This window comes from Scomber scombrus, chromosome 13 (genome assembly GCF_963691925.1).
Source record: "Scomber scombrus chromosome 13, fScoSco1.1, whole genome shotgun sequence".
NCBI lineage: Eukaryota > Metazoa > Chordata > Actinopteri > Scombriformes > Scombridae > Scomber > Scomber scombrus.
Genome location: NC_084982.1, coordinates 18,167,222 through 18,178,154, shown reverse-complemented (window position 1 = coordinate 18,178,154; position 10,933 = coordinate 18,167,222). Strand labels below are relative to the sequence as shown.

Genomic DNA, 10,933 nt, shown 5'->3' with positions numbered 1-10,933 from the left:
ATACAGTACCAGTCAAAAGTTTGGACACAGTGTCCCATTATATATATCAATGAGAAAGTGTGTCCAAACGTTTTACTGGTACTGTACATATTGCTTATTCCTCTGTGTCACAGACTTACATTGTTTTCCAAATGTAAATGGTAAATGGACTGTACTTATATAGCGCCTTTCTAGTCTTTTCGACCACTCAAAGCGCTTTACACTACAACTCATTCACCCCATTCACACACATTCATACACTGATGGCAGGCAGCTACCACACAGGGCGCCAACCTGCACATCAGGAGGAAGCTAACCATTCACTCGCATTCATACACCGTTGGCACAGCAACGGGAGCAATTGGGGGTTAAGTGTCTTGCCCAAGGACACATCGACATGTAGAATGGAGGAGCCGGGAATCGAACCGCCAATCTTCCAATTGGAGGACGACCGCTCTACCTCCTGAACCACAGTCGAATTTGTGACATGTTCTTTCATTAACCTGAACGTTGGCACTGTACATTATTTTACATTAACTATTTTGGTGCTCTAAATACCCACTAGTTCATCAATTTAGTGTAGTTTTAAATATGTCTTAATAAATGCACTATTTAGTCTGTCAAAACTATAATGTCGAGCTTTTGGATATAATGCATCCAATTAAACTTTTTATTTGTGACCTGTTTTTATAATATAATATAAAATGAATAGGCTTCATGCTAAGAAACACAAACGGTGAAGAGAAATCAGAGTGTAATAATATGCGGACTGACACATTTTACTAATACTGAATGCAATGTTGCTTTATTATGTATACCTGATTTTTCAAATAATCATTCTCACAAGACCATTCATACATGAATGTTTGAATAATGGGGTGTGTATACTACTCATTCTAGTCCCTGACATGTGGAATAAATAGGCCTTTTTCACACAACACATTTTGACATGTCACTGCAGGAAAAGCACAGCAGGTGTGAATAATAACATTAATGATGGTTGAATTCCATTTAGCTGCTTCAGTTTCAGGGTCCTGCTATTGTGCATGCTGGTTCACTGTCATGGCTTTCTGGGACACTTGAAACAAACTGAGCCGGCATTAATGTTATTAGTAACACCTGTGCTTTTCCCAGTATGACAAGTCAAAATGTCTGCTGTGAAAAAGCCCACAGAAAATAAATGTCAAGCAGAAAAACCACAGTAGCACATCTAAATTGAATGACAGGAATAATATAAAAGTGACAGACATTGAAGACTAAACACTAATTAATCACCCGTCTTCATTATATTATAATTTTCCTTTAAATTAATAATAACTGTTCATGTGGTAGGAGGAGAACCTGAAGACGGTGCTAATGAACCCAAACATTGCCTCGGTTCAGACCAACGAGGTGGGCACCAAGCAGGCCGACTCTGTCTACTTCCTTCCTGTCACGCCAGAATTTGTCACCGAAGTCATTAAGGTTGAGCGTCCGGATGGCATCCTACTGTCCATGGGTGGACAGACTGCCCTCAACTGCGGTGAGGCGTGAGGCGTGTGCACTTGTTTTTCTGAATGTGTGCGATAGTTGATTTTGGGGTTCATTGTGAGTCAGTTCTCTGTGCAGATCAAAAGACTATTTATGTGTGACGGATAGCAGTTTATTTCCTTATGGAGACATGCAACCTGTAGTACTATGAGTAACGTTGAGTGAATTTAAGTTTTTGGGTATGTGGCCTGTTGTTTCAGGAGTTGAATTATTCCAGCGAGGCATCCTGGAGCAGTATGGCGTGAAAGTTCTTGGAACCCCAGTGGAGTCCATCATGGCCACAGAGGACAGACAGATTTTTGCTGACAAACTGATGGAGATTAACGAGAAGATCGCACCAAGTATCGCTGTGGAGTCGGTTAGGATCTAAGTCTGATAATAAGAAAAGAGATCAGTTTGTAGATTACATGCATAATCCTTTAATGGTCACTTTCTCAACATATATGAATCCTTCTATAAACTTTGTAATACACATGTTAGATACATTCTGCATACATTCAGTAATTAAGTTCTGTAGTGGTTTTAAAAGCATCTTTTAACGTCTTTTATGCTGGGGAAATATAATGTTTCTTGTGCATCTTTCAGGTATCTGATGCCTTGAAAGCTGCAGAGCAGATTGGCTATCCAGTGATGTTACGATCAGCCTATGCTCTTGGAGGTCTGGGCTCTGGTCTTTGTGCCAACGAAGAAAAGCTGGAGGAAACTGCCAACAAGGTCAGAATGGTGTAGGGTATAGATGATCGGGCAATCTGGGGACACTTATTATCATTTATCTTCGTCCTTTTTTGTTAAGCTTGTCAGTTAAAGGATTTTTCCAAAACTTTAACTGAGACACATTTTTTAGTTTTATACCTTTGCCCATGTTTACAGGATTAACCTGTACAAAGATAAAAGCGTTGAAATTGTTAAAATGAATTTCTTTGGTCCCCTGCCAAGAAAAAAATACTTTGCTGTTGCTAAGCAACATTCTTTTTTGTTCGTCCAGTACCCAGCATAATGTCTGACTCAGTTGGTTCTAATCTGTGATCACAAGCTACTAAAGCAACTGTCTGTGCCTAACTGATTGGTGCATACTGCATATTCTGCTGCTTTCCTCACCTGACATTTACAGTAAAAGTACTTATTTTGTGGTTCATTGGGAGGTTTAACTGGCAAGTGTTTCTTTCTTTGCCATTCTTATGCGTAGCAGCTGTTGAGATGGTTTGTATCATGTACAGGGCAGAGCTATGGTTCAGAAAATCTTGGTCTGATGTCAGTCCTTCGGCTGCATGTCTTCTGCATTATCACATAGAGTATTATAGGTTTTTATAGATATTGCATGTAGCTATTGTATTGTACAGGTCTGTATATTATTGAGCTGGTAATATAATACAGGCAGTATATTTGATAGTATTTTGTGCATATGGTAGGCTCTGGCCATGAGCAGTCAGATCCTGGTGGAGAAGTCCCTGCTGGGCTGGAAGGAGGTGGAATACGAGGTGGTGAGAGACGTGGCTGATAATTGCGTCACCGTCTGCAACATGGAAAACTTCGACCCACTGGGCATTCACACAGGTACACACTGCTCATCAACTCAGCACTACATACTGTTGCGTTGTTATTCATACAGTACCCTGTTCTTATTTAGTTTTTCTGTGTTTGATTCAGTTTAGTTTAGTTTATTGTTGCTTTGTTATATTGCGTTGTCCTCATAAACACACACGCACAAACATACACACACACACTTTTCTTTTTGTTCTTTTCTGTTCATGTTGGGCAAATTCGCCTTCTACCTGGAAAGATGATATAAATCTTTTGGACAAGTTGTCTAATTCTGTAGATTAAAAAAAAGCAGTGAGAATCAATACTTGAGCAGTAAACTTAAGCCTTTGGGTGTTGTTCAGCGCTCATAGCCAAGATCAAGATGTTACATAGACTGAGACATTCTTAAGTGTACCTAAGACTAAAAGTGCATTGAGTGAAGTCCAAAGGATAAACAGACAAGTGTATCTGAAGTGCAGTTCTCCCACGCCATGAAGCCTTTTTTAAACAACTGTGCAGAATCGTTATTCAGATATTACAAGCTGTGTTTTATTTTTTTTTTTAAAAAGGTAATTAAACTACACTGTAAGAGATTGTTAAATGAAACTGTTAAAACATCTATTTACAACAAAAGGTTGGAGATGTAGAGTGGAATGCATTACAGGGGACATTGATTCAATACAAATAAGAAACAGACTTTTGTTGCTCAAGTGATGTTTTACTGATGTTTATTTTTGTTTAGTACATACAGAACAATAGAGACGAAGCTCACACACTGTTAATACTGTTCAAACTCATTCTTAGCTTTAACCCCTCCTCTTGTTCTTCAGGTGACTCCATAGTGGTGGCACCGAGCCAGACATTGTCCAATGAGGAGTACCACATGCTCCGTGAGACGGCCATCAAAGTGGTTCGTCATCTTGGCATTGTAGGCGAATGTAACATTCAGTATGCTCTACACCCCTCATCCCTGGAGTATTGTATCATCGAGGTTAATGCCCGTCTATCAAGAAGCTCCGCTTTAGCGTCCAAAGCTACTGGGTGAGAAACTATATGTATTTTTGAAGAGCATGCTTAGACTGTCAGTAGGATAGTTGAAAAAGTGTAAAATACACTATAAATGAATAGATTCTTAGTACAAGTATTATAAATCGATACTTTAGCCTGAAACTTTTGAGTATCCAACACTCACTCACTGCATGGAGAAAGTGAGTTTGGTCATCTTCAATTCATGTAATTTACAATGAAATCCAATAGTAACACAACTTTTAAAAACACTGCAGCATTATGTTGAGGTTAGATGATATTAGTCAATAAAACAGTTTTATTGTGATACTAATGTTGATAAGATCCAGAAATGTTTATAATCAGTAGAAAGGTTCTCCAGCTGTTACCCACCACCAGCTGATTTTGGTCTCCCCGCCTTGCTTCATGTCTCACAGGTACCCCTTGGCATTTGTAGCGGCTAAGTTGGCTCTGGGGATCCCCTTGCCAGAGATCAAGAACGCTGTCTCGGAGAAGACCACAGCCTGTTTTGAGCCCAGTCTAGACTACATCGTCACCAAGATCCCCCGCTGGGACCTGGACCGCTTTCAGGGCATGTCTCTTGAAATAGGCAGTGCCATGAAGAGTGTTGGAGAGGTGGGAAAAGGATTCATGGATAAACACTTACTCACTCACTCTATCAACATACACCCGTATTATACTTTGATACATTTCCTTCTTCTGGATTCAGGTAATGGCAGTGGGCCGGACCTTTGAGGAGAGTGTGCAGAAAGCCCTGAGGATGTGTCATCCATCAGTAGATGGCTTTGTGCCCCGGCTTCCACTCAAAAAAGCCTGGGCCAACACCCACAACCTGCAACAAGAGTTGGCTGTGCCCTCTAGCACCCGCATCTTTTCCCTCGCCAAGGTACACTAATCTTTCATGACATTAATAATGAATGACACTGACTAAAGTGTTCTCATTTAAATCACATTTTGATAAGTTAAAGAATAAAAAATTATCATGAAAAAACCATCAAATGCAGAGCAACATGTGTCCCTGAGCTACCTGCATGTCTGGCTGTGAATGGCTAATTGTGTGGAAGTGTGTGTGTGTGTGTGAAATTTTGAAGTAGTTTAAATAGATGCATAGTTCTTATAATATTTGGAAAACGCATAGAAACAGTGCATGATTATCTTACTGACAGTGTGACCTTTTCAAATACTGTTATGTTCAAACGTGGGGGAGAACAAATTCAAATGACATAAACTGAAATATATATTTTGCTGTTTCTGTGCTTGCTCAATACAGTGCTGTTAGTCTATCTTTTTCCTCATTTAGTCAGATCAAGGTGAGACAGCATCTAGTGCATCTAGGCACTGCGTCCAGCTTCATCTTTCAAACACAGGGATGCTGCATAAACTATTAAAATGAGAAAAACTATAAACAGGTCTGCTAAATATGCTTATAATAGGTATAATTGTAGTATTTAGTGACAGTTATTTGTATTATTTGATATCTACACTCACAAAACTCAAACATTGAGCATGAATACTTAACTTTATGATGACGATGGTGATGAATGATAAATGTAATGCTGAGTCTGTTTAATGTCTCTACCCTGAAGGCCCTCCATGGTGGCATGAGTGTGGATCAAATCCACCAGCTGACAGCCATAGACACGTGGTTCCTCCACAAGCTGTACAGGATTACTGAGCTGGAGAAGCACCTGGCACAGTACAAGAGGTAACACAAACATACAGATGCTGTGATGTGATGTTGTTTTCATCTTTCTAATACTACCATCGCAACTCTGTAAACATTCACAAATTCAGAGTTCATCAACATACATGTTTTCTTTCCTTTTGACTGCACACTGACTGGATTTGATGAATTGATCAAATATCAAAGTTATCACATTCTCGACTGAGCCTGTGGTTAAATCTTGTTTATTTTATACCTACCTTTGTGCCTGTATGCAGGTGTGCGCAGTGTGTTACAGGTGCTATGACAGCTTCAACAACTACAATGAAACTTGCGCTATGGTATCTGTTTGAGTCTCTGCTTTCTTTTGATGGACGGAAATATCTAGTCAAGTGACTATCTCCTCCAAAATATAGTCTATCCATCTATCCATCCATCCTTCTATCCATCTATCCATCTATCTATCCATCCATCCATCCATCCATCCACCCATACTGTACATCCATAAAGATGCAATCTCGTGAGGAAAAGGTGTACTGATCCTTCAAGCATGGATTCATTTAATGGAATAAATTGTAATTCATTGCTTAGTTCCAAAGCTGGGTCAGTCAGTCTAACCTTTTCGCCATATGCTCTCGCTTCCTTTCCCATTAATTCTGCCTAAGACTTCTTTGTTGTTTTGTGGATTTTTTTTTTTTATCGCTACAGACACTCTGTCCACTGATGACATGATTATTTCCTCTGTAAAATCCATAGTGAAATTAGACTGTTTTTTTGATCAATCAATTCAGTTAACGGATTTTATATTGTATTGATATTACTGGAAATTATATATTTTATTATTATAAATATTATGCCCATTTTTGTCTAAAAAGCTCATAAAACTACACCACATGTCGATATTCTGCCATTGTGGCTTCTATGTTTCATTCTTGTCAATCCCGCACTCACCTGCTCCTGCAGGATTTCTGACCCAAATGCATTTTATACTGCTGCCCACAGCATAGTTATTCCTTATGCCACATTGCATGGGCTACATGGTAGCCCTGGACTTTTAAAATGCATAAAAGAAGGGCAAGGTTGTGGGTAAACGCTGAATGTTTTTCTTCTAGAAATTGTGGAGATACTCAATAGAAAAATGCTCAAAAATGAGATGAACCTCAGTCTCTTATCCATGTTTCTCTCTGACTTGGGGTTTGCCTCTCTCTCCCTGCCCTCCAGCTCTTACCTGGGCAGCTCAAATCAAAGCCACTGTGAATTTTCATGGCTCAGCCACAGGTTACCTGCAGCTTCCTTCTGACTCTGCTGTTTAATAATTAATGTGTGGCTGTTTGGTGGGTGCCTTACGCAATAGTGAAGGCTGTTGTAGTCTCCACTGCCTCTAGAGCAAGGGACATTGGGATTGGCACAATACAGGCTGCTGCCAGACTGACGGACCGTAGAGCTGAGTCAAGGTGTGCTTCAGGCTCAACTGGTCAGCAGTGTTATTGTTTGTGTGGACAAGTGTGTTAGTTTTTTTTCATTGCAGTTATTAGGACTGAAGAAAATTTCTTGATAGAAAGATGAAAAAAGAGTGATTGAAGTGAGAACATTGAGTCATTAGTAGTGTTAGGAGTTTTTTCATACAGATAAGATTAGAGATAAATAGTAGACCGTTCTTTAAAAAAAAAAGTAAATGTTTGAGTTCTAGTGACAGCCAATGATTTGCAATGTCATTGACATCACCATCACAATGATCTCGAAAAATCTTGTGCTGCCAGAAAATTTCATGTTGAGGACAAAGCATTTTGGATTGAAGTTGGCCATTTACTAGTATAGTAATATTAACATAGTTACGTGTAGCAACAGTTCAGTTTAGTTAGATTAGTTACATACTAATTAATTGATAATAATTAATGATTGAGTCTGAGATGAAAAATGTTTCTCACGGCCCAAGATGACATCTTTAAATACCCAAATCAAAAGATATTCAATTTACAGTGATATATGAAAAAGGAATAGCTGCAAAAAGTATTTTTTGCTTGAAAAGTAATCAGATAGACTCACAGACACACATACAAATTTCCTTTTAAAAACAGTTTTATGTTAAAATATGAGTGCACATTTGCTACAGACATGACAAATATGCATATTTTTTAAATTCTGTATTGGTACCAGCAAACACATTATGTTTTCAAGTTTGAGTACGAACATATGTCCATGACCACCAAAGGATTTCCCTCTCACTATAAACAGCTCTTCTAGAGGGGGTGATTGTACACAAAACAACCACGCTCTCAGATCAAATGTCTTTCCTTCCTGTGATTCTGACTCAGAACTCTTGCTGCTCCTGCCTTTCGTTGTTTCTGGGGTTTGTTATTTCTCAGCTCAGCCATGTGCAGTGGGAGTTAGAACACACTTGACATTTCCAATATTGTTACGCTACCAGGTCATAAATAATTCAGATAAAGACGTGGGAGAGAAGGCTTTCTTACCAGAAATAAGAATTCCTTCCTTTCTTTTTCTACCTGGGGTTAAATTAATATGATGATGTAATGGGAAATATGCTTGTTGTTTTCTTAGTGAAAGTGAAATGAAAGGATCAATAACAATTTCATCACTTTGCATTCACGTGCTCAAAGGAACCATCAACACTGAATAGCTGTCACATTTAGAGACTGTATGTTGCATTAAGATAGAAAACATGATAGTGTTGCTTTTATAAGCAGATACACTGACTGCCACTATTTCATGACTAAAAACAGCTCAGACCAGTAACTTCACCACCATTTCACATGTCCTGACCTCAATGAGAAGTTACCAGCCTTTCATACTCTCCTATCTCTGAGCAAAACCCAGCTGAATTTTGGTTTTATTGTTTGCTAGCTGGCTATAAAACAACACATTTCCTACAAATGTAAGTGTCTTTGTTTAATAACGTAAGCACATTTCATAATTCTCTGTAGAATGTTTACGTTATGTTATATAAATGCATCGAGATCCATGTATACTTGACTAGTCGCAGGTTACAATGCAAAATCATTAGTTTAGAAGTATTTTTTTAAATCTTACTTCATTCTCCTCTTCTTTCCCACTGTCTATTGTCAAACTATTCCTCTCCCATCATGTTTTGTCTACAGTTGGCAGTTTCATAAAACAGTAAACAAAAAGATGTGAACTATGTGGAAGTGCAGCAGGTCCAAAAATTGTGGACCTGTGATTTACTGAAGCCAGTTGAAAACTACCTCTTGATGCCTAACTTTATCTCTGCCACAGTTTTTCTGTTTAACCTTACAGCTCACATTAAAGTTTTATCGACAAAATTGGTTTTAATTGGCTGCACTTGCCAACCTGCTGTTCTGGCACCTCTGCGCCATGTTTGTCGATGTGTTATTGATTGCTCTGAGGTGGGCTGCTCCCTGCTGTCCACACCACTTGGTAGGCAAGCCAGTGTAAACTCACTTGCTGGATTGACCTTCTGAGCTCAGTGGACCTGAAAATATACAAATAGACGACAGGAGCTTCAGATAGAAAACAACATTATAAAAATAAACTCCTTTTCTCCTTTTCTTTTATCGCACTCGGTTTCTTTTCCACTCACTATCGCATTCATGGCATGTTGTGCATTAAACATTTAAACTTAAGACACGATTGACCGATTATACTGACCTCTACTATGCAGTTGGCTTAGTGTGGTACCACAACGAATTGAAATCTCATATTTGGAAGATTGCAATGGGATATATGGTTAAAAATTGTAAGGGTGTTGTTGTTCTAGTACAAATGCATTGAAATGTTTCTTGCAGTGTCCAAGACGACTGAATAAGTCAAAGATGGAAAGGTCCATGGAAAAAAATCCCAAGCAAAACTAAAACTGAGTGCTCATGGTGTGTCCACTTCAGAATTTTCTTTGAAGTCCTTGAGTGGAAAAACTTGAACTACTGAAAAACATGAAGATCAATCTGAAGACTTAAAAATACATTTAATCATTCTTAAATTGTGGACAAAGTAAAGGGTTCTGAATGGCGAACATTGTATAACTACCATTACTTACTGTCTTTACCTACAGTGGTACAGTACCCAAGAAGCTGCTGCTGAAGGCGAAGCAGGATGGCTTCTCAGACCGGCAAATTGGCCAGATTCTGGGCTCCAATGAGAGCGCAACAAGAGAGCTGAGGCTGACTCATGGCATCAGACCCTGGGTCAAACAGGTGAGTGTCCTAGAGCTCCCTCTTGGAGGTTTCAGCATAGACCAGATAGACTGAAAGTCCACTAGATTTGGCACAATCAGTGCACTCGGTAATTAACCCTACCTGATCAATACACAGACACCCGCATACAAACATGTTCATCAATCAATTATCTTTCCACCTCCACCAATCTGGGTTCACAGGTTAAATCATACACAAACTATATTTAAATACTGCCTCCTGTAAAATTGAAAGCAAATAGCTGATTTGTTCCCCTGTTAAAGAAATGTTTGGATGATTAATTAATTTATAACACTGGTATTGTGTGTGAAAAAATACCAAACTACTGTTTTATAACTAATGTTTTCAATAATCCATTGACTTCTTTTGCATTAAGTCGTGAAGCTACATATACACAGGCAAAGCTCAGTAGTACAAGTTCATTGTTGGTTTTGATCTTTTTCTAGAATATATTAATGCTTTCATCAAAAGTAGTAATAGTAACACCAGAGTAGAATAATGTCCATCACAAGAAGCAGTCCTGCCGTTTAATTTTTACTCCAGTCAATGTTCAGAAGAATTAGCAGTTTAGTATACCAAAATTATAAAAATAAAATGTACTAATTATGTAAAACTGCTCCTTTCAAAGTATTCAACTGTCAGTGTGCAATCCATGTAATAATTATCACTGTTGCTATCGTTTGAACCCCACTTTGGGATAAATGTGGCCTTTCTGTATATTTTGCATATTACGCCCATGTTCACACTGGTTACCCTCAGGCCCTACTAGTTCAGAAATAAATGATGTTTGACTGTCTAAAAAAAGAGTAGTAAATCTGATCATCACTCTTTTGCAGGGCTTTTTTTTTTTTAATAGATTTGAATTAATGAATCATTTTAACCTCTGCTTTCTCTGATCCCTTTTCACAGATTGACACTTTGGCTGCAGAGTATCCAGCCATGACCAATTACCTGTACTGTACCTATCATGGGCAGGTAAGTAGTCTCTGCTAACAGAGAAAAGAAAAAATACAGTTTGTTCAAT

The 10,933-nt window shown here is 38.6% G+C and overlaps 1 protein-coding gene across 1 annotated transcript in view; it reads left to right on the top strand.

Moving 5' to 3' along the window:
- cps1 (carbamoyl-phosphate synthase 1, mitochondrial) overlaps positions 1–10,933 on the top strand; it is a 50,513-nt gene that overhangs the window by 7,802 nt on the left and 31,778 nt on the right. The window contains exons 14-23 of the mRNA XM_062431304.1: positions 1,312–1,501; positions 1,710–1,867; positions 2,095–2,223; positions 2,919–3,063; positions 3,861–4,071; positions 4,473–4,671; positions 4,766–4,942; positions 5,643–5,761; positions 9,768–9,909; positions 10,819–10,884. Coding sequence (XP_062287288.1) covers positions 1,312–1,501; positions 1,710–1,867; positions 2,095–2,223; positions 2,919–3,063; positions 3,861–4,071; positions 4,473–4,671; positions 4,766–4,942; positions 5,643–5,761; positions 9,768–9,909; positions 10,819–10,884 — 1,536 coding nt within the window. The remainder of the gene's footprint in view (positions 1–1,311; positions 1,502–1,709; positions 1,868–2,094; positions 2,224–2,918; positions 3,064–3,860; positions 4,072–4,472; positions 4,672–4,765; positions 4,943–5,642; positions 5,762–9,767; positions 9,910–10,818; positions 10,885–10,933) is intronic.